Genomic DNA, 23,817 nt, shown 5'->3' on the forward strand with positions numbered 1-23,817 from the left:
ACCCATAGCCACTTTCACTACTCCCTGAGATTTGTTAGTGTTTGTCTTTTGTCGTTTAATTGTTTCTCAACTTCATCTGTCTACTGCCAAAGACTCAGTTCCCTCAAAGATGAAATCTGAGCCTCTCTGGGTCCCTACTCTTGGCATGAAGTAAGCCATGGGGAGTGGGTGATGGCCCAGCCTGTGTTCGAGCACCTCCAGCAGCAAAAGTGTTCTCAAGGCTGCCCTTGACCCCTGCCAAGCCAGTGGTTTGGTTGAGAAAGGGATTCAGTGACATCTTCTGGGATACAGATGTTCAGGCCAGAGGGATTTTCAGAGCATTCAGGGAGGCTGTGGGTGGTGTGTTCGGGTTCTAAGGCAAGATGATAAGACCCTTACCTTCATGGGGCCTACAACCAGTCAGATACAATACCCTGCGCAGCACTGTAGAGTAGATGCCATGTGTAGTGTCGTGGTAGATCAGCTAAGCTCTCTGGTCCACTTTCTCCATCTACAAAATGTGGAGATTGGAGTTCTCTAATGAATAATCCAAAGGTACGAGAACATTTAGTGAGTGATGGAAGTAGTGCTGAATATTTTTAAAGAAGATTTTGTTTATTTACTTGTAGAGAGAGGGGAAAGGAGTGAGAAAGAGAGGGAGAGAAACATGTTGGAGATACATCGATCAGTTGCCTCTCACGCCCCTAACTGGGGGCCTGGCTGGCAACCCAGGCACGTGCCCTGGCCGGGAGTCGAACTTTTCGATTCATGGGCTGGTGCTCAATCCACTGAGCCACACCAGCCAGGGCTGAATATTTATTTATTCTTTCAGTGAATTTGTAAACTGTAAAAATACCATATGAAATTTACCATTTTAACCATTTTAAATATATTCACATTGTTGTGTATTCAGCCCCAGAACTTTTCTCATCTTGCAAAATTGAAATTATACTCATTAAATACTATCTCCCATTTCCCTTTCCTCAGCCCCTGGTAACCACTATTCTGCTTTCTGTCTCTATAAATCTGACTAGTCTAGGTACCTCATATAAGTGGAGTTATACACTATTTGTCTTTTTGTGACTGGCTTATTTCACTTAGCACAATGTCTTTGAGGTTCATCCATGTTGTAGCATGTGTCAGAATTTCCTTCCTTTTTAAGCCTGAGTAATAAATACTCTATTGTGTGGATATATACCACATTTTGGTTATCTGTTTGTCTTGTTGATTACTTCCACCATTTGGCTACTGTGGGTAATGCTGCTGAGGACATGGATGTACGAGTCTTTCGATGAATCTTGAGTAGCCACTGTATGCCAGGCCCTAGGGAGTGTCAGATGCACGGAGACAGACACATTCCTCCCCTCTGGGAGCTTTGGGAGCGGGATTGGTTATTGACTAAGCTGGCGGAGCAGCCTTGTATTCAGGTTTCATTTTAATTGACAATCAGGAGAGCATTGTGAAATGACCACCTGTAAGTAATGAATTGGTAAAATAGTTTATAGTCTGGTCTGTACTCATAATTCATGATCACCATGTGCAGTTTTTCCTAAAGTAGAGCATTTTGAGTCACATATTTAAGCACGTAAGGGAGTGGCCACAGTGGACGTGAGGTGAACAGGACTCTCTGATTACTTCCTTTCTGCATCACTGACACCGGGAGTTCATCTGAGGTGTCCCAGGGTCAGGGTGTAGGCATAGCAGGCCTTGTCCCCAAAATGCAAGGAGGCCTTTGCGTGGTTTGTGTGTTACAGGAGGAGGGTCTTTTCCCTGCGATCATAGCTTTGATTTATTCCAGGAACTTTTTCCTCTCCATTTCCTACTGACAACATTTTACCTTTAGGAGTATTGTTGTATGTCTGAGCCTTTGTAATACTTCTTTTTAAACCTTAAACTCTAATTAAGATGAAAACAGTCTATTTAGTATCTGCTCTAAGTTATTTTTTATTTTTTTAAAAGACTTTATTTATTCATTTTTAGAGAGAGGGGAAGAGAAGGAGAAAGAGGGGGAGAGAAACATCAATGTGTAGTTGCCTCCCGCTCACCCTGTACTGGGGACCCGGCCGCAACCCAGGCACGTGCTCTGACTGGGAATCGAACCAGTGACCCTTTGGTTCGCAGCTAGCTCTCAGTCTACTGAGCTACACCAGTCAGGCTAAGTTAGTTATTTTTCATGTGTTCATTTTCTTTAAGTCATTCAGTATCAGTTAACCACACCCACCCGGCTAGGTTACATTATTGCCATTACTACCAGAGGGGAAGGTAGCAGACCTGCGCTAGGGCACTTGTCTAACAAGCATGTGGGCCATCGACTCCAGAGCCTGCGCTCTTCACAGTACGTATGCCGCCTCATGGGGAAGGGTGATCAGGAGTGTCATCCAACTGTATTTTCTTTGGTTTTGAGATAGTAACGATTGCGGCTAGGGAGTGTGGGACTTCCTTTAAACCAACTGTTCCTCTAGGAGGAGGCATTTTGACGGCATATTTAGAGCCATTTGAAAAAGATTTGTAATTGCAGTACAGAATTACTGGAATGGCTGTACTGCAGCTACATTTGATTAAGTCATCACTTTAGGTTGAATTCTCACGAGTTCTTAAGCGATGTATTATCTTAGAGGTTCCTGCTACTCTGCAGAGTTGTTAATTAATATTAAATGCTTACTATGGAAATTTTGTGCAAACTTGAGTCCTTGCTTACATTTTTTAGTTTTCTTAGAAAATTGCTTTGGTTTCAAACTCTTCTTGTTTTGGAATGTCACCTTCTGTGAGTGGTCCCTGTAATGGAGGCAAAATCAGACCTTAAATTTGGCCACTCAAATTTACTTACTAATAAATAGACGGGCCATGTACTGATAAAATAAGGGATTTGACTCTGTCAGTAGGTAGGGAGGCAGATGCTGCTGTGGGGTGCAGGTAACTGGCCTGGGTCATGAGAAGGATCGCTACGATTTTAGGTAGTTGGATTGTGGACATGTCTTGTCCAAGTCAAGGAACATGGGACAGCACAGCCCAGCATGAAGAGGGAGGGAATTCCTGAACATGTAGCCTCTGCTTTTTCAAACCTGTTCCCCTTCCCTGCCAAGGTTCATTGTAGTACCATTGCAGACCCAATATGTATCAAGATCACCTATAACCTCTTTGTGCTGAGTCCAACATGAATAGCCTCTTCTCAGTCCTTATGTCATCTGACTTTGCCTTTTGACCTGTAACAGCCACTGGTTTCCTTTTTTCCCGTGGCTTCCTTGGCTTTCATGAGGTTACTCTCATGGTTCAGTCGGCCTTGATTCTCTTTCTCATGGCTTCGGCTCTGACCTAGCTACTAATGAGAACTCAACCTTTCTCTCAAGCCTTGGATAGCTACCTGAGTGTCCCGTAGACACTTTAATCAAATATCTAAACCGAATCCGTCATCTTCCCCTCAGGTGGCACCTCCTCCCCTACACTCTAGTTTTCTTAGTGATCTTATTCACCCAACACTCAAATGATAAACTTGAGTCATCTTTAACTTCCCCTTCACTTTTAGTCCCCCCCTTACAGACCTGTTGATGAAGCTGCTGACTTATTTGTGTCTTGACCCTGACCTTTCCCTTGGTTCCCTCCACTTTGGTCAGGCTGTCCTTGTCTCTTGCTTTCACTGTGTTGTCTTGACAGCTTCCAGGTTCTTTCTCCCCAAGCCCATTTTTTGTATTCCTGCCAGAGCTACTTCATGGGACTCAGATGTGATCATGCACTTGACCCCCAAATCATTTAGAGCAGAGAGTCCCCACTGTTGTCATCAGAGACCAAGTTTCTATCATGGCAGAGCAGTGGAAAGCACATGAGTCCTGGGTTTTCACAATTTCACTTACTTTTAGTCTTTTCAGTAAGGGGGAAATGATTTATCAGATGCTTAAAGTGACTTATTTGGAATATCTTTTAGACTTCCCAAATCGTATCTTGTTCTGTAGCCACAAGAAACCGCTTTTCATTCCTAGAACACTGATGACACTTTCGTCCTTCTCTGCCTTTGCTCAGTTCTGTTCCCTCTGCTTGAATGTCCTTTTCTTCATTTTTGCAGGTGAGACCTTACCCACCGTTTCCAGGTCACCATAAACACAACCTGTTTGAGGCTTTTCAGCCATTACTTTTACATTTATCTTCAATTATGGTTAGATCTGTTTATTCCTTTTATTATTTTAATTTGTTTTTATTATGTATCACACAGTTCAGAAGTTTGAAGAGCAAAATGTGAAAGCCTTCCATCCTTTCCCTCCCTCCCTTCCTCTGATTCCCACTGCAAGCCTGGGAGTGGGATTAGTTCTCTCTCTTTAAGAGTCCATGTCAGGATGGGTCTTATGTCTCGTTGCATCTCCAGTGCCCAGTAAGCATTCAAGAGATATAAGAGATATTTAAGTAATTGGGAGACAGGTATGAAAGTAAATCCAGGAGGGTCAAGGTGGACCCTTGAGGTTAGTAAATGGTAGTAGCGGTATTTAAAGAGTGTGGTAAGATTGAAATAGAGTATGAATATGGGTAAACACCCTGTTTTCCCCAAACCTATAGCAGCCAGCAAGCTCAGGTACTTTTCCCCTGGGTAGGTGGCAGTGGGGAGCATGTGAGCAAGGGGAGTTGTTAGAGCAAATGCCTGCGTATGTAGACAGTGTGCTTACTGGGATGTTCCGAAAGCTAGTTGTTTCTGGGAGAAGTGCTGGGTAACAATCAGGAGTGGGGGTTGAGGGAAGTGAGGGAGTTGTGGGTACTGACTGAGGAAACCCCCAAGGTAGAGAAGGGGAGAGAGGTGGAAGGCTAATGGGAAGGGAGGGAAGCTGGGGTTTGGAGGGAGAAAAAGTCTGTGTGTGTTTCATCATTTCACTCTGTGCTGGCCCTTGTTTGGGGGCCTTGAATACCGCACACAGTAGCTCATTTAGTATCTTCCAGTGATCCTGCAAGGCAGGTATTATTATCTGTTCCCATTTTACGGCTGCGAAAGATGAGGACACTGAGGCTCAGGGAGGGTAGTGTTAGTATCCTGTCCAAAATTACATAGCAAGTTGACAGAGGTGAGGTTCAGACCCAGGGTTCTAACTCCACGGCCTATGTTTTCTTCTCTTACTAGGTTTCTTCTTAAGCTCGTGCACATTGACATAGGCGTTTTTACTTGAAAGGTAGCATACTTGAATATTGTTTCAGGAAAAACAGTACGTGACATCATCTAACCTTAAAACTTACAAAATTTACTTCATAATTAAAAGGGTAAGATGGCCAAAGTTTGTTGATAACAAAAGAGAAAATTGATAATTTCTGCATATCCTTTAAAGTCTCTGATGTGATAGAATAGAAAAAGTATGACTACTGTGGGCATGGGGGTAGCTGGGCCACCTTGCAGGCTATCAACAGAAAGGAAGTTTTCTTAATTTCTTATTTTCATTGTAAAGAACTAGTTTTTTATTGATTTAAAATTTCCAATCCGCGATGGGCCAGAACTTTTGTGGAAAACAATAAAAATGAATTAGTAGCAAAACGAAATGAAAAACATCCTTCAAAGTTCAACCCCAGTGTTGTTATTGGATTTTTTAAAAAAAATTTACCATTTATTTTTAGAGAAAGGGGAAGGGAGGGCGAAAGACAGGGAGAGAAACATCAATCAGTTGCCTCCTGAATGCACCCAACCAGGGACTGAATCGGCAGCCCTGGCATGTGTCCTGATTGGTAATTGAACCAGCGACCTTTTGCTTTGCTGGATGATGCCCAACTAACTGAGCCATACCGGTCAGGGCTGTTACTGAATTTGACAGACATGAAGTTGGGTGTTGGGACAATGCCACATTGATACAAAAGTTTCTGAATGCTTTCAATTTCCTTTGCCATGGACCAAGAATAGTGTGCAGACCACTCCTTGAGTAGCATTAGTTGACGCCATCTTAGTTTTGATTTCTTCTGAAGTGGCTCCTCCTTTCTCCTCACCCCGATTTTGTGCGTTCCTTACAGTGTAGTCCTGGGCTTTTTCTTCCTCATTCACCCCTACCAAAAATTCATCCCTCCAATAAACTCTTGAAGCAACTACCATAGGTAAGTCACAGTGCTAGGGACACAAGGCCAGTTTCGATGTAGTACTTGCCTTAAATGAGGGTATAGTCTAGTGGAGGAGCTCAAGGGAGATACACACATAACTGCATGAGATGGTGTTTTCATCAAAAGAATACCCAGTGTCATGACCTCACCGTTTTTCCTCACTCCTGGCCTTTTACCAGGTACTTGTCCAGTATCTCTGCTTGTGATAGTTATGTTCTCTGGGATACCCTACTCTCACTTTACCTTCACATTCTAAAACTGATAACCGGATGTTTGATTTCTTTTTGCACTTGGTTCAGCCCGTTAGGCTTAGCATATGCAGTGGTTCATTCACATTAGAGCAGCCTCCTGCTGTTCTATATGAAAGTTATAATGAAAAGCAGCTCTGGTCTCAGATTCCCTGGAATGGTATAAAGGTATTGTATGAGCTAAATGCAGCTGAGGAAAAAAAAAAATTAGTTTTTAAATTGGCTAATAATCAGCCCTGGGAAGATTTTCTTTTTTTAGAGCACCAACTGGATAATTTTAATAAAAATGACTTGTGTTCATTAAAAAAATCAAGCTATATCAAAAGATACAAAGAACATGGCAAAGAAGAAATCACCCCAAATCCTATTACCTTCAACTGTGATTAACATTATCTAAATATTTTCTGTATGTTCATATTTTTCTATTTATCCATGGATAAGGGCAATGGATACCTAATCTAAGTAATTTTATTAAAAATCTTTGCAGATTTTTTTGGGGGGGTCATTCTAGTTTAAAAGAAAAATAAATTTACTATCACTTGCATTTAAAAAAACTCTACTTTTTGAAATATGTAGACACAGGAAGCTGCAAAATGAGTACAGGTCCCGTGTACCCTTACTGGAATCGAACTGGCGACCTTTAGCTTTGCGGGATGACGCTCAACCTACTGAGCCACACTGGTTAGGGCTTCACTGGAACTGTAGTCTTTCCCTATCTGAATTCTTTGGTTCCTCTCCATGTTGGCTGGATTTTATTGTCCATTTCTAAAAAGGGTGCCTTATTTGGTGAACTAAGAAAGTCTGCCTGCCTGCCTTACACTTGAAGGGCATCCTGGCTAGGTGTCAAATTCTTGGGTTGCACTCTTCCCTCAGAGCTTGTAGATAATTGTTCCTCCATCTGGGGTTGAGTGTTCTGTTGACCCTTTTAGTGCATTTAACATTCATTAGCTGATAGTTTTTAAAAAGAGTTTGTGGTTCCTGTATTCCCTGAATAATTTCATGTTTGCAACTGTGTCTGTTGTCTTTATTCATACTTGGGAACCAGGCTGGCTATAATACTGGTGGTACACAGTCTTCCTAAGAAGTTTGTAGCTGTTTCTCACTGTTTTCTGTCTTTGAATGATGTTGTGTGGAAAAACTTGGTTAGTCTAATTTATATAATGCTCTCCCTTTGCCTCAGAGATAACTTGGCTTTTTTGCATGGTTGCTGAAAGAAATCTGTTTTTCTGAAGTTCAGTCACTCAGTTAAGACATCTCTTAGCATGTATCATTCTTTTATCATTTTGCCCTGGAACATGATGTGCCCCTGCCTTAATGTATTTACCTAGTTTCTTAATGTCGTTTATTTCAGATTTCCAGTGTTTGCTGCTAATACCATTAATTCTACAACAAATACATTGAATATGTGTGTTCACTTTGTGAGATTGTAGTTGTTGATAAAGTACTAGAAGTGGAATTGTGGGGCAAACGGTACATGCATTTCAAAATTCTGTTAGGTCACCCTGGCTGGTGTGGCTGAGTGGATTGGGCCCGGCCTGCGAGCCAAGGGGTTGTTGGTTGGATTCCTGGCCAGGGTACACGCCTGGGTTGCAGGCCCGGTCCCCAGTTGGGGGTGTGTGAAAGGCAACCCATTGATGTTTCTCTCCCTCTCTTTCTCCTTCCCTTCCCTCTCTCTAAAAATAAATAAATAAAATCTAAAAATAAAATAAAAATTCTGGTAGGTAGTATACCATTCCTACAAAAGTATCTTATCAGTTTATACTGTCTCTAATGGGATAGTTCCTGTTAACCTACCTTCTGGCTAACATCATTAAAATTTTTTAATGTGGGAGGTGAAATGACACTTCAGGAATTACATGTACGGTTCTTTAGTTATGAGTGAAGTGAAATATGAGTTACTGCCACATGTATTTTTTCCTCCCATCCAAGTACTAACCAGGCCCGACCCTGCTTAGCTTCCGGGATGGGGCGCGTTCAGGGTGGTATGGCCGTATGTTAGCTGACCATTCCTGATTTCCTGATCTTTGTACATTTTTCTGTTGGGTCAGACAACATTTATTTAAAAAATGTAATTTGTCTAAATAATGTTAGAATGTCAGTGCAGGGAGGTTTGGAATAGCTTGCACGTTTATTTGATGAATCTTATGCTGCTGATTTTAGTCAGAAGAACACTAACGTTTCATGTGTACTGACAGTGTCTGCTTGAATAAAGTGATAGTCTTGGTGACAGAACTAAATAATCTGATAGTTTTGTAAACCATCATACATTTATTTCTGTCTGATGATCCTTGTAGTTAAGAAGTATGTTCCTCCCCATTTGCTGTCATGCTTATTAGTCATAACATAATGTAAGAACAGGTTTAACTGTAGCAAAGCAGTTACATTGCCAGAAAGTTTTGGGGCTCCCTTTGGTGAAATAATTTTTCTGGTGGTCATTTGTTTTGGGGTATGTTAATTGGGTTTACGAACTAGAGTATGAATTTAGAATGTTAAGGGATGTATGAAGTAGCTTCATAGGAGAGTTTACCAGTCCTGCATAGGATTTCTCTGATTTTCCACTGAAATTCTCCCAGTGACAGACAGAGCCTCCTACGCCTGGTTAAAGGAAGGCGCCTGTCCTGGGTCTGTAGGTCAGAGCAGCAATCTGTAATCCTGAAATGTCTTGAAAATCTTGGGTTGTACCTTAAACACTTATTGTTTAAAAATCAATACATAGCCCTGGCTGCGTGGCTGAGTTGGTTGGAACATTGTCCCGGGCATGAAAATGTTACGGGTTTGGTTCCTGGTAGGTGCACATACCTAGGTTGAGGGTTTGATCCTTGGGGTGAGGAGGGAAGGCAACTGATGGGTGTTTCTAGGCAACCAGTCCATTTTCGTCTCTGCCTTCCTCTCTAAAACCAGTAAACATATCCTTGGGTGAGGATTAAAAAATTAAATTAAAAAAATTTTTTTCCTTCTTCCCTCTTCCATTCCTTCCGTCCCCAGTTAATTAAATATCTGGGCACATTATATGATCTTTGAGGAACACGATGGGTTCTTCATCTCATTTTACTATGGAGGTGGCTGGTCCGTGTCTCTTGAGCTCAGTGGAGAGGCATACTGTACTGAGAAGTACTGCAAATCACATCCTGGTATATCTGTAAAGGATATTTAAAAAAACAAGTGTATATTTTTAAATATTTATTAATTTTTTTTAGACAGATGGGAAGGGAGGGAGAGAAACATCAATTGGTTGCTCCTTGTATGCTCCCTGACCAGGGGCTCAACCCACAACCTAGCATGTGCCGTGACTGGGAATCGAACTGGTGACCTTTTGCTTTGAGGCATGACATCCAACCAATCGAGTGACACCAGTCAGGGCTGGAGACTTCTTAAAAAGAGAAAAAACTTGAAGACTTTTTAAAAGATCTCAAAAAGTATAAGAGAACTCTTGAGAAAAAAAGTCCCCCTTCACACCTCAGTAGTGAACCAATTGAAAATGAAAGAAAGCTGTGACTGGCATATTCCGTAGGCCCTTGATATTGAACACTTGTGTTTTTGATTGTCAGTAAACGTCAAAGCCTTTAATAAACCATTTGCCGTTTTAAAAAGGCGCGACTTGCAGTCCCTTCATATGTCTGGAGCAAGTCACTTAGCTGGGAAAGAGCGGGCCCAGCTGACCTCCGAGCTCAGTGCAGCCTGGAAGTTCTTTACTCTTTGAGGCTGTGACTTGGGAGTTATAAAAATCTCCATTGCTTTATGGAAGATAATCTCCCAAAGAAATTCAGCCAACTGGTGATGCTCATGAAAAGAAATGTGGCAGTTAAAGCTCTTAGTGAGTAAATAGAAGTTATGGATAAATTAGAAGAATGTTAAAATTTAGTGTCTCGGATGTACCTACTTGAGGTATAGGAAAGCAGTTCCTAATATTGGGTGAGTGCTGGGCCATTGCAAACATTGCTCATTATTTAGAGAAAGTGGAAAACACACTTAACTCCTGGTGTGACTGCACCAGGAGTTGGAAAGGGAGCATTGTGTATGAATTTGGGAGCTTACTTGGAACAGAGTTGCGAAGTAACTGGGCATTCATCTGGCTTACAGCTATTGAATGTAAGCCTGGAAAAGAGTGAATAGAAGGTACAGAAGTTTATAACTTTTGAAAGTTTCTAACCCTGCATGAGAGGATGCGCATGTCAGCAGATGAATACAATGCTGGGGAATAAGTACAGAAATAAAACTTGTAGAGGAAAAAAACCTAAAAACAAAAAACTTGTAGAGGTCCGACTGTACTTAGAGATAAAAAAAAAGCCTGGCCAGATTGGGGATGGGATGGTTACATCGGGGAAGGCTTTCCAAAGGAGGTAACGACTGACTTGGGTTTCGAAACAGAAATTGGAAGTGACAAGAAGAGAGTTTGGGGCCCGAGGTGAGGAAACAGAAGGGCCTTTTGGGGCAGATGGAGGCACAGATAATACCTGGAAGAGTTGTGTTTTGGTCAGTTGCTGGAGGTGAAAGCTTTGAAATGTTGAAGTGCAAGGCTTCTCCTGGGCAGCAGAGGTGGTTTCTGTGAAGGCGACTACTCCAGGAAAGGCTCTGATGTAATTGGTGAGGAACGGACCCAGGTCCTTTATTATTGCCCAGGAAATTGTTTACCTACATTCCGTTTTAGTGAAAGACAAATTAAGTGATCTAGCAAGGATTTACTTATGTATTTAATTTAAATGTCTTATTTTGAGATAATTTTAGAATGTCAGAAGTACAGCACAAATAGGACAGGGAGTTTTTGTATACTCTTCTCCCACAGGGATTTATTTAAAAACAATATGCAAACAAAAATACTCCCAACAACAACAGCAGCAGCAAACCGCTGCAGTAGCCAAGCCTTTCCAGATTTGTTGCCAGTAATTTAGTTCAGGGTCTGCACCCGCTTCGGGCTAGTACTGTTTGGCCTAGAGTGCAGGGCACTGATGCTCTCGGAAAGTCTTCTCTGCCAGCCCTTGACTCGGCTTGGTTAGTATTTTCCTAATGTATAAAATAGCTTGGACTCTGTGGAGTATTTGATAAGTGTAAAAAGACAAGAATTACCACCATCTGATTCAACCTTTAATAACATTTTGGTTTGTTTTCTTCTAGTTTTTATTTACTTTTTAAATATGGTTGATCACACTGTAGGTGTAGTTTTTTTTCTTCTGCCTTTCCACTTAACATTATAGTATAAGTGGTTTTCCAAATAATTAAATATTTTGTAAATATTACAATGGCTGTGTAGTATTGCATTGCATGGATTCTTGGGCATAGATTGTTCCTTTTTTTTGCCACTGTAAATAATGTGATTAATGTTTTTGCAAAGAGCTTTTTCTGTAGTTCAGAAAATTGCCTTAGGCTAGACTCCCAGAAGGACCCAAGGGTACGAAGATTATAAAAAAACCTTTTATATTAACATAGTTTTAGATTTGGCATGAACACGAACACTTTGAAGGTACATCATCAGATACTTTGCAGAAGGGTTCTATGCCAGTTTGTTCTTCCCCCCGACTGGAGATGAATCTACTCATCAGCACTGGGTGGTCTTAGGGAGAACAGTGCGAATTCGACAGGTTACAAAATGGCTTTTCGTGGTTCCTCAACATCTTTTTTTTTTTTTTTGGTAGGAAAAGTTAACAAAGTAGATTTTATTTTTGTCTCTTTATAGGAGACAGACCCCTTGTGCTTACTTAATTACCATTTACGTGTCCTTTATACTTTAATGTATTAGAAATGGTGGCATAACATTTATTTTCAGTCTTATGTTGGTTATTTTTTAAATCGTAGTACAATATACACAGCATAAAATTTACCATTTTAAAATGTGCAGACCAGCGACATTCAAGTACATGCACCATGATGTACAGTCATTGCCGTTCTCTGTCTAGCTCCAGAACGTTTTATCACTCCAGAGTAAACCTGTACCCCAAACCCCATCTCCCCTCGCCCTAGCCCCTGGCGACCACGTGTCTGCTTGCTTCCTGTCTCTGTGGATGTGCTTATTCTGGATATTACATGTAAATGGAATCATACACAGTCTCTCAATATCTTTTAAAGCAGAAAGAAAAGATGAATTAGATCATATAAAGTTTGAGTCAAATCTGTGTATTATAGTTTGAAAATTAATAATCCAGCTGTGGCAACACTTTTGAATGTAGTGTATTTAGTTGGTTAAGAAGCCCCATTCCTAGTTTATGGTTGTCAGTGGACGGAGCACTCGCTACAGACCTTGGAGTAGGCTGGAACCTAAAATAGGGACCAAGATAGGAAAAGTCTGGTGGTGCTTGGAGAGTGAATGCCATTTAAAGGACAGCATGTTTCAAGGCTGGAAATATACTGGGAATTCCTAGAAGTTAACCTTTATAGCAGTGTGATTTGGAGAACTTTGAGGCAAGATGCCTCCCTGTGTCATAAAAAGAATAGCAACAAACAGCAAATAGCCAGCCTAAAAACTACTGAATGAGTTTGTGAGTGTGTCTAATACGTAAGGAAAAGTCTGAAATTTTGCTTAAGAGTGGTATTGGGGACAAGAAGAAGGACAAGGGAGGGTCCAGGGGCATGTGTTTCTTAGTGTTTGCCACCTTCACCGGAAGTTCTGGGTGGTGGGGAATTGTTATGTTTCATTTTTCAGTTAGAATTTTTTTCCAAATGGGAGTGAGGCCTTCCCATCAGTTAGACAAGGTACCCATTGAGATGGAATGCTTGGTGTAGATAGAGGATTTTATTTATTGAACCAAATATAGCTTCCGTGGTAAATTCACAGGTGAACAGGTCAGTGTCGTATTTTGATTAGTCTGTTAATCATTCTGCTAGAGCCTGATCCCCTTGGGGGTGGGATGGGGTGGAATGAGTGTGCATGTGAATCAGAAAGCCAAGATCAGAGCTTCCTCTGGGATTCCTCAGTCCCCATGTAGATGGTGGCCTAACTTATTTTATTTCAACCGTTTGTATGATTAAGCAGTAAAGGACAGATGATTTTTGTAGCAAGTATTCAGTAAGGAGTGTACTTCAGGGTTCAGGGATTTCAATTCATTTCTAGGTATGTGAAAAATAGTATAACCTCACATTTAAGAGCAGGGGTTTGGGGCCAGTGTTTGAATCCTGGCTCTGCCACTTGCCCAGGTGTGTGACCCGTGACAAGTTACTTAATCTCTCTGGGCCTCAGTTTCCTCATCTTGTACAATGGGATTGTTACGAGGATTAAAGGAATTAATGATGTCAAGTACTTAGGTTAGTGCCTGGTGTTACTAAGTGCTAAGTTAATGTTAACTTTTTAAGTTATCACCGTTGAATAACTAGTTTACAACCTCACAATATAAGGGAAAGGGTTAAAATAATTCCCGCAGCAAACATTTATTGAGTGCCTGCTGTGCACTAGACCCTGACCATAGAGATGAAGAGGAAGTAGTGTCTGCCTATGTACACTCCCAGGCTACTAGGAAAACTGGCACTTTAGCAGGTAATTGTTTTTTCTCTAGTTTTCTCTTATCTTTTTTTTAAACAAATGAATAGTGTACAAAATTTAAGTGGTACTAGAGAGTGTACAGAGTCTAAGCCTCTTTCTTTTCCCCTATCTCCAGAACTTCGTTCTCTTCCCTAGAGGCAACTACCATTACCAGTTTGAAAAAAAAAAGTATGTATATATGTGTGTATAGGTAGTTTATATATATTCCTCACTCTGTTTGCATCCATAGGCAGCATACTATACACACTGCCATGCTGGTTTTGTGCCTTTTAAAAACATTTAATTTATATTGGATGTAGTTTTGTGTGTGTGTGTGTGTGTGTGTGTGTGTGTGCAGTGTTCCCTACTGTTTCTCAGAGTCGCATAGTATTCTATGGTTTGGATGTACCTTCTTTAACCAGTCTTGCTTTGATGGAAATTTAGGTGGTTTCCACTCTTTTGTTTTACACACTATGTTGACATGAAGATCCTTGTACACATAAACTTTTGAAGGAAAAAGTCACTAAAAGTGCACTTGCTGGGTGAGGTTGTCTGTGCATTTGTTTATTTTATTTTTCAAGGTTTATTTTATTTTCATGTGACGGGGGGAGGAGAGAGAAACATAGATGTGAAAGAGAAACATCGATCAGTTGCCTCCTGCATGCACCCCCCACTGGGGATCGAACCTGCATGTGCCCTGACGAGGAATTGAATCAGCGACCTTCTGGTTATGATGCTCCAACCAACCGAGCCACACTGGCCAGGGCCGTCTGTGCATTTAAAATTTTGATAGATACTGCTAAGACATCTTCCACTGAGGTAACACTAGCTTGTGCACTTGCCAGCAGTGTATGAGAGTGAAGGAGGTAAATCCAATTCACTGTATGCAGTGTAGTGTTAGGAAGCCCAGAAAGAGTGACCAGCCCTGCTGGGGGGAATAACAGTAGGCTTCACAGAGGTAGTGACATCTTCAAGGGGTTTTCCAGGTAGAGAAGAGCATTGTAGATGGAGGAAGTGACTTGTGTGAAGACAGGGAAAGTTATGTAGAGGGAAAGTGACTAGTTGGGTCTGGCTGACTTCACGGGATGGGTGAGGAGACCAGATGAAGGAGTATAGGGACAGTGAAGTTCAAGGAACAGGCTACGGCCAGGTTATTCAGGGATCTGATCATCCTAGTGGTCAGGTGGCAAAGACCCTGGGTGGTGGTGAGGGCCTTGCAGTTGAAAGATGCTTGAGAGAATTTATAGGCCAGTTTTTCAGCAACCGTTTACTACCTGAAGAGAACTTTCTATTTCTAGGTGTGGTAGAACCTGAGTCATAAAGCTGCTGGAGGACTTCAGAGTGGAGGTGTTACGACGCGGGGTTTTCTGTGCGCTGGAGGCCCCTAAGGTTTCTTGGTGGAGTCTCACATGCCGGATTTGGGAATGTGTGGGCCTTTGAGTCCCCCTGTCCACCCCGACTAAGTGAACAGTCTTTGATTGAGTCTGTTTTATATTTTGGGGTTCTGTGTGATATTTCTTTCTCAAAACAAGACAGTTTTTGCTGCTAGGATCACGGATCTAACTGTGTGGCACCATTTTTGTATTCTTTGCAGTGCTGGTAGGTGATGTGAGTAAACATGAAAATGTAGATCATTGACATTCTTGGGATCTTTTTGAGCATTCAGTTGACTTGGTTATATGGTATTTTTGTTTATTTGGTTTCTTCCTTTTTATTTTTTAAACATGTTGACTCACCAGTGAAATATATAGTAAAATTGTTTTGCTCACTTACTGTTAAGGGTACTAAGGTATTTACATATATTATGTCTACTTCTCACAACTACCTGGTGAGGGGAAGCGTTGTTATAAGTTCATTCTGCAAGTGAAAAACCTTGGGGCTCAGAGAGTTTAAAGTAATTTGCTCAAGATCATGAAAATCCTGAATGGTGAAGTCACACATTAGACACAGATCTGGGGCTGACTCTAGATCCCACACCCTTCACACTTACACTGGGCAGACGGATAGGGCGTAGCCAGCCATCTGTGCAGTGGAAGGGTGCAGGTGGAATGGTATGGAATTTCTGGTCCTTGTTTGTGTGCTGCCGCCCATTCCAAAAGAGCAGAGCTGGGTTTTGGAGTGAATCAAAACAGTGCTTGCTTGCTCTCCCATTCCTTTTCCCTGTGGTCTATCAGTGGTGGTTGAGGACTGCGGGAAGGGTGACACATGCTCCCCTCCCAAGCTGTGGTATGGGGATTGGAGGCCAGTGGAAATCTCCGTGTAGAGTCACCCCTTCATAATGCAGGTCTGTGAGCAAGGCCAAGGTTCCTGGTCGGGTTGGGTAATTAGACAGGAGCTGAGTAACCATTTCTTTTCTCCTGTGCACCTTCCCCCACAAACAAACAAGCTGCTGCCTTTCTTTCTTTGTAACCCAGTGAATCTCCAGTGAGGTGGAGTAAGGGACTCATGTATAGTTTCTTTCTTTTTTTTCTTTCTCACATTTCTGAACAGGTTTTATTACATGAGGGCATGGGGCTCAGTCCTTCTTCGCTGCCGCCTTCCTCATGGCTACAAGGACATTGCTCAGCTCCTCTCTCTTCCTCTTGGCACGGATGTGTATCTCCACCCTTTTCTTGATGAACTTCAGGGCCCTTTTGTCCTTAGAGACCTTGAGGAGCTCCAAGGTGCGGTGCTCGTAGGGGGCGAAGCCACACACCTCTGGGATCACGTCCTGCCTGCACTTGGTGTGCTTGGTCAGGCGCCGGCGGCTGTGCCTTGGCTTGCTCACGTTCTTTCTCACTTTGTGGCCTTTGTGGAGGCCCACGGCCATGGGGTAGTGGAGAGTCAAGGCTGCCGTTCCTCAATGGGGCCGCGGCGGGAGCTAGTTTCAATAATATAATATAGTTTTTGTATTGTAGAAGTCAAAGCTTTTTAAAAGGTCATATTTTTGATTACCAAGCATACTATTGAAAGTAAAACTTAAAACTGGATTGACTAGAAGTGCTGTGTAATTATAAAGCAGTTCTTTTTATAAGAGTATTTTAGTTTGTTGAGTGAATCAGACATACAGAAAAGCAAGATTTAATTTTTCTTTATATTTTAGAGATATACATCTTAAAAACATAGATACCTTTTAAAAATAGCTGTGTATAATGTTTGCTTATTAAGTACCATCTTTCAAATCACAGAAATTCATTACAAAAATGAAATTATGATTTTTAACATGCTCACCCTGGCTGGTGTGGCTTAGTTCATTGGAGTATCCTCCCCTAGACCAAAAGGTGTGGGTTCCATTCGTCAGGGCACACACCCTGGTTGTGGGTTTGATCTCCGGTCAGGGCGAGTATGAGAAGGCAACCAACCAATGTTTCTCTCTCACATCAGTGTCTGTCTGTCTCTCCCTCCTCCCCCATCCCTCTCTCTGTAAAAGCAATGCAGAAATGTGCTCGAGGGAGGATTAAACACAACAAAAGTGCTGTGCGGACCCAGAGCACGGGATGGGAGAGGCCCGGACTGCAGGGCGTGTGGCTAGTAGTCCTCTGTGGTGGTGGGAGGGGCATTTAGGACCCCTCCAGCCCGGGAAGAGTCACTTCCTCCTGAACACAGATCTCCGCTTATGCAGCACCGGCACCCTTTTTGCGTACTGTAACTCTCTGCAGCTGCTCTCCCAGGCGTCACTGTTTATGTTGTATGGGATATGTAAGCACCCCTTGGCAGTAGGTAATGACACTCTGAGAGCCTTCTAATAATGTGACTGATCGAAATGACAGTATTAAGGTGGTGCTGGGTGTATTGACAGGGACAAGATGGTGACAACCTAGGGGACTTTGCCTTTATAAAAGTACATCCAAACATGAGTATGGATAAGAGAAACCTGTAGTGTAGAAAGTATGACCAGAATAGCCAACATTTGCATAGTGCTTTATAGTCAACACGTAGTATATACACCTGATTGCGTAGAATACCAGGGATGCTCTGTGAGCTTGCACGCTTTGCCCAGAGTCACAGGCTGTTCTCAGTGGAGCCAGGGCTGGCTCTGATCTGCTTTTTTCTCTGCCTGCCATGCTGTGACCAAGTGCCTCTCAGTGGCAGCACTGATTCTCACGAAGCCTGCTGGTTCCTCATTGCTTGTACAGAGGGCGTCCTTTCTGTGGGCCCTCGTTCCTGCCTTGGTGCGCATTCAGGGGGTTGCTGTCTGTGTTGCAGGTGGGAGCAGTATTGGAGCACATTTTTCTGGGCTTTGTCTTCCCCTCTCTCATTTTTTTCTTCCTGCAAGAGTGATTTGTCTGTGTTTTATTTATGGTGGGTACCACAGGGGGAGCCTAACACTATCGGCCAACACTGTTGGCTCACAGCAGCCAGGCACAAGTTGCTGCATCAGATCACTGTCTGCCTTTGTGCTTGTACTCTGCCACCTGCTTACCCTCGAGAAGCTTGTTTCCTCTCAGTCCTGCCTTCCTATTGTTGCCAGGCCTGGGGGTAGTAAGGTCAGTTCAGGGTGGGAAGGAGGAGGCATCGCAGCTTTGCCAGTCATGAAGAGGACATTAGACTTTGATCTGCATGTGGCTTCTGGAGACTGTGGCAGCTGGATAGCACCTGGACAGGAGAAAGGAAATGATTATTTCCTTTCCCCCCAATCCCTGCAGTCTGTAATATAATCTGGAGATTCTTGCCAAAATTAAATAAATGTTATTTTAACTTACTTAAAATGCCAGTTCTGTCTGGAAAGAATTCAGGATGAAGGTGGTATGGCTTTTGCTCTTAAAGTTGCAGTTGGTAACAGCAATTGACATGCAGTGATTTACATATGAGCTGTAGTTAATTGTGATTGTAGATTTCCAGCATGTGTTTACAGTGGTCCATCAGTTTCACGTTCATTGATTACCTGATTTTTTCCATTGCAAGGTAATCTTTGTCCTTACAGCCTTTGAAGAAAAACTCCTCCGTACTGCTCTAAGAGGCAGAGGCGCTGTCGTGGGAAAGGGCGCTGGTGGTCCTGCTCAGTGACTTTTCTTAACTAATAGCTGGTCTACTTTGGGCAAGATGCTCTCTCTCAGCTTCATTTTCCTCATCTGTAAGATGAGGTTGGACTTGCTGTTATCTGGGGTTTGTTTACTTCGATCTAAAGATTCTATGATCCTGTATTAGGGATTCTTGGTTGCATGCCTTGCATTAATGTGCTAAGTAAATATTGGGTTGGCCAAAAAGTCCGCATGTTTTTTCTGTAAAATAAAAAACACATTTTTATGATTTGGATATTATGAGTATGTTAGCTATCTCCCGTGTGGTGTCACATTGATTGCTCTCAATTAATGTCTCGATTTAATCGCTATCAACTTCAGCTGGTCTACCCGACCATGGAGCATTGTGCAGTGAGAAATCTCCAGCATGAAACTTTGCAAACCACTTTCAACATGTTCGATCCGTCACAGCACCTTGTCCATACACTGCCCAAATCTTTTTTTGACTTTCAGTTGTGTTTTTAGCTTTCTTGAAATAATAAAGCATAATATGCCAAAAATGTTGCATATTTTCTTTCATCTTCAGTATTAAAATAGCTACACAAAAATTCACCAATTTTGCTGTTTTTTTTTTTTAATGCACACTGATATAACAGCTGTCACAATACAATCTAACAGTGTTGTTTTGAGTGAAGTTAAAGACAACTAAGCACTACTGAAAGCCCCATCTTGCCAAAAATACCAAACAAACTTTTTGGCTAACCCAGTATCTTTTCGGTTAACTGACTAGGCATGGGATAAAAATGTTTCATCCCCTTGGGACACGCACCTGGGAAATAGAACTAAATGGGATTGTGAAGAGAGGGCCTATTCTTGCTATAATAGTCATTTATTTTAGACAGTTTCTTGCAGAAGAACTATTTTTCTCATTTGCTTTCTTTTTTGGCTGTATAATTAAAGCTTTCTGACTGGCATAGTGATAAATAAGTATGTGAATTAATATGTATTTTAGTTCCTAGTAGTATGTAGTTGATGCCCAACCAGCAGCTGTAAAATTTCTAATGTCTAGATTATTTAATATAATTTTTCAGAAACAAAGTGTGATGTTAAGCCTGGAGTCTGAAAGAAAAAAGTAACCTTGTTCTACCCTACCCTCGCTTTCTCTTTTCTATTTGCCCAGCTAGTTTAGACAGTGAGGAGCATGGTGGAGGGTACCAATCCAACAGATGACATTTTAAAACACTTTTTATTTGGAAATAATTTCAAGTTGATGGAAGGATTGCAAGGAATGAGTAGTACAAAGAACACTCTTACACCCTTTAGCCAAATTTACCTATTGTTAACATTTTTCCATGTGCTTTATTTGTACTTTCTCTGTGTATTTGCTGTTGACCCTTGAACAATGTGGGTGTTAGTGGTGCTGACCCCGGCGCAGCTGAAAACCTGCATTTTTAACTTTTGATTCTCTAAACAGTCCCATGGTACTGGTAGGGTACTGGGTCCAGGACCCCCTGGAGATACCACAACCCACTGACAGTCAAGCCCTATGTCTAAAATAGTGTAAAACAATGCATACAGTCAGCCCCTCTGTAGCTGTGGTTGGTTGAAGTTGCAGATGTGAAACCCGGGGATATGGTGGGTTCACTGAAAAAAATCTGTGTGTAGGAGGACCTGCGCAGTTTAAATCCCTGTTGTTAGGAGTCAACTGTATATGCACATGTATACATACATACAGTTGCTGTTTTTAATCCTCATTTGAGGGTATATCCATTGATTCCAGACAGAGGAAGGAAGATAGGGAAAGAGAGAAAGAAACATTGATGTGAGAGAAACATCTATTGGTTGCCTCCTGAACATGCCCTGATAGGGGACCAAACCCACAACCTAGGCATGTGCCCTGACTGGGAATACCTTTTTTGGTTTATGGGACGATGCTTCAGTCAACTGAGCCACACCAGCCAGGGCATACATACAGTTTTTTTCCTGAACTATTTGAAAATAAGTTGCTTGTATCATGGGCTATTACTCCCATGCAGTGTATTTCCTAGGAGGGATATTCTCTTATGTAACCATAGTGCAGTTTTCAGCTACAGTTAATTGAATGATTCAGATTCAGTGCTTTTATCTGATACACAATCTGTATTCTAATTTTGTCAGTTGGCCCAATTATGTTTTTTTTAAAGCATTTTCCCCCTTTAGTACAGGATCTAGGCGAGAATCAGGTATAGCATTTACTTGTTATGACTTCTTAGTGTTTTGATTTACTGTTTTAAAATTTTGAAACCAGTGCACCTGTCCATTGGAAGCTAATTGGTGTTTCTTGTTTTTATGTGGATTCCAGTGGTGCATGGATAGGTTTTCCCAGCATAAAACATACTGTCCTCCGTGTGCTAGGTGTTTTCTCTAATTGGTCCCCGTGGGGACAGAATATGCTGCCTCCACCTTATCACTAGCACAGTGGGACCGGTTGGGTTTTCTGAGCCAGACTCCTGGCAGTCCTCCTGCTTCTAACTCAGGCTCCTCAGCAGTAAACAGACCCCTTTGTTGATGGAAGAGACAGAAAATCTGACGGGGCACTTTGTGCAAACTCCAGAAATACTGGGGGGAACATTTCACATTGGTCAACTTTACGGTAATTTTAGACTAATGCATAAAAGTGCCTTTAATGACTAGAATTATGTTTAGATGCGGCCAGAGTATATGTTTTAATCAAATACTAAGAATCTGCATAATGGTTTTGTACAAAGTTAAATTTGTAGTTACTCCCAAAGAGCCAGTACCGCTCAGATTGAAGCGGTAGGCAAGACAGCGAGGAGCCCTTCGAAGGCAAACGCGTGCCTGCAGTAGGTAGTTCCAGACGCGTTTCCATAGGCTGTGAGCGCGCCTTCTCCGGCCTTGCTTTCCTGGAACACGGTATATGGCTCTGTTTCTATCTTTCAGTAAAGGGACATTTTTTTCCTCCAGCAACTGTGTACATAATTTTTAGAGTTAATTACCTCAATGCACAGTTGACCCTTGAACAACATGGGTTTGAAATACGTGGGTTCACTTATATGTGGATTTTTTCAATAAATATTTTGGGAATTTTTTTGGAGACTTGCGGTAATTGAAAAAACTCACAGATGAACCGTGTAGCCTAGAATTACTGAAAAATTAAGAAAAAGTTAGGCATGTCACGAATGCATAAAATATATGTATGTAGTTTCTCAATATTGTCTTTTGTGTAGCTTACTTTATTATAAGAATACAACATAAATACATTTAACATAAAATATGTGTTGATCCACTTTGTTACTGGTAAGGCTTCTGGTCAACAGTAGGTTATTAGTAAAGTTTTTGTGGAGTCAAAAGTTATGTGCAGGTTTTTGACTGCATTGGGGGTCAGTGCCCAGCCCCCGCATTGTTCAGGGGCCTACTGTATATCTGTATCCCCGTCTCCCCTACATTTAACTGCCTCTGCCTCTCACAAACAGGCTGAGGGACGTCTTGACATGCGCGTGGATGGAGCTGAGGTCAGGAGACCTGGCTTGCCACTTAACTAGCTGTGTAGTTCTCAGTGAGCGTTCAGTGCCCCAGGGTTTTGGTGACCGCACTTCCGAGTGCTAGACTTCGAAAATTCAACTGGTTTCACCAGTTTGCTTTTATTTTTTGTTTATTTATTTTTACTTTTTAAATTTTAAAAAAATTTTAATTTTCATTTTTAAATATATTTTATTGATTATGTTATTACAGTTGTCCCATTTCCCCCCCTTCACTCCCCTCCACACCCCTCCCTCCTACATTCCCCCCCTATAGTTCATGTCCATGGCTCATACATGTAAGTTCTTTGGCTTCTACATTTCCTATACTATTCTTACCCTCCCCCTGTCTATTTTCTACCTACCATTTATGCTACTTATTCTCTGTACCTTGCCCCCTGTCTCCCCCTCCCACTCCCCTGTTGATAACCCTCCATGTGATCTCCATTTCTGTGGTTCTGTTCCTGTTCTAGTTGTTGGCTTAGTTTGCTTTTGTTTTTGTTTCAGGTGTGGTTTTTAATAAGTCTCAGTTTGCTGTCATTTTTACTGTTCATATTTTTTAATCTTCTTTTTCTTAGATAAGTCCCTTTAACATTTCATATAATAAGGGCTGGGTGATGATGAACTCCTTGAACTTGACCTTATCTGGGAAGGACTTTATCTTCCCTTCCATTCTAAGTGGAAGCTTTGCTGGATACAGTAATCTTGGATGTAGGTCCTTGCCTTTCATGACTTGGAATACTTCTTGCCAGCCCCTTCTTGCCTGTAAGGGTCTCTCTTGAGAAATCAGCTGACAGTCTTATGGGAACGCCTTTGTAGGTAACTGTGTCCTTTTCTCTTGCTGCTTTTAAGATTCTCTCCTTATCTTTATTCTTGGGTAATGTAATTATGATGTGCTTTGGTGTGTCGCTCCTTGGGTCTAGCTTCTTTGGGACTGTCTGAGCTTCCTGGACTTCTGGAAGTCTGTCTATTTCCTTTACCAGATTAGGGAAGTTCTCCTTCATTATTTGTTCAAATAAGTTTTCAGTTTTTTGCTCTTCCTCTTCTCCTCTGGCACCCCTATAATTCGGATGTTAGAATGTTTCAAGATGTCCTGGAGGTTCCTAAGCCTCTCCTCATATTTTTGATTTCTTGTTTCTTCATTTTGTTCTGGTTGAATGTTTACTTCTTCCTTATGGTCCAAACTGTTGACTTGAGTCCCAGTTTCCTTCCCATCACTATTGGTTCTCTGTACATTTTCCTTTGTTTCTCTTCGCATAGCCTTCATTTTTTCATCTAATTTGTGACCAAATTCAACCAATTCTGTGAGCTTCCTGATTACCAGTGTTTTGAACTGTGCATGTGATAGGTTGGCTATCTCTTTGTTGCTTAGTTGTATTTTTTCTGGAGCTTTGATCTGTTCTTTCATTTGGGCCATGTTTTTTGTCTTGGTGCGCCTGTTATGTAAAGGGGCGGAGCCTTAGTGTTCTTGGGGAGGGGTAACGCTGGTTGCTGCGCTGTGATGCTGTACGTGGGGGAGGGGCCAAGAGGGAGCAATGGCGCTTGCTCCACTCTCTGCCGGCTTTGAGTCACTCCCTCCACTACCCACAATCAAATTGGGCCCCTCTGGTGCTGCTTCCCGCGTGGATGGGCTT

At 41.9% G+C, this 23,817-nt stretch overlaps 2 protein-coding genes across 3 annotated transcripts in view; one reads left to right on the forward strand and one right to left on the reverse strand.

The window, feature by feature from the left end:
- XPO6 (exportin 6) overlaps positions 1-23,817 on the forward strand; it is a 119,133-nt gene that overhangs the window by 1,353 nt on the left and 93,963 nt on the right. The window lies entirely within an intron of this gene.
- On the reverse strand, positions 15,894-16,666 carry LOC112304867 (large ribosomal subunit protein eL36-like). Its single transcript, XM_045195547.2, has 2 exons — positions 16,660-16,666; positions 15,894-16,554 (listed from the first exon to the last, which is right to left on the reverse strand). Exons 1-2 carry the CDS (start codon positions 16,664-16,666, stop codon positions 16,241-16,243), a joined length of 321 nt encoding a protein of 106 aa, XP_045051482.2. The 3' UTR covers positions 15,894-16,240.

Source organism: Desmodus rotundus, chromosome 1, assembly GCF_022682495.2.
Source record: "Desmodus rotundus isolate HL8 chromosome 1, HLdesRot8A.1, whole genome shotgun sequence".
NCBI lineage: Eukaryota > Metazoa > Chordata > Mammalia > Chiroptera > Phyllostomidae > Desmodus > Desmodus rotundus.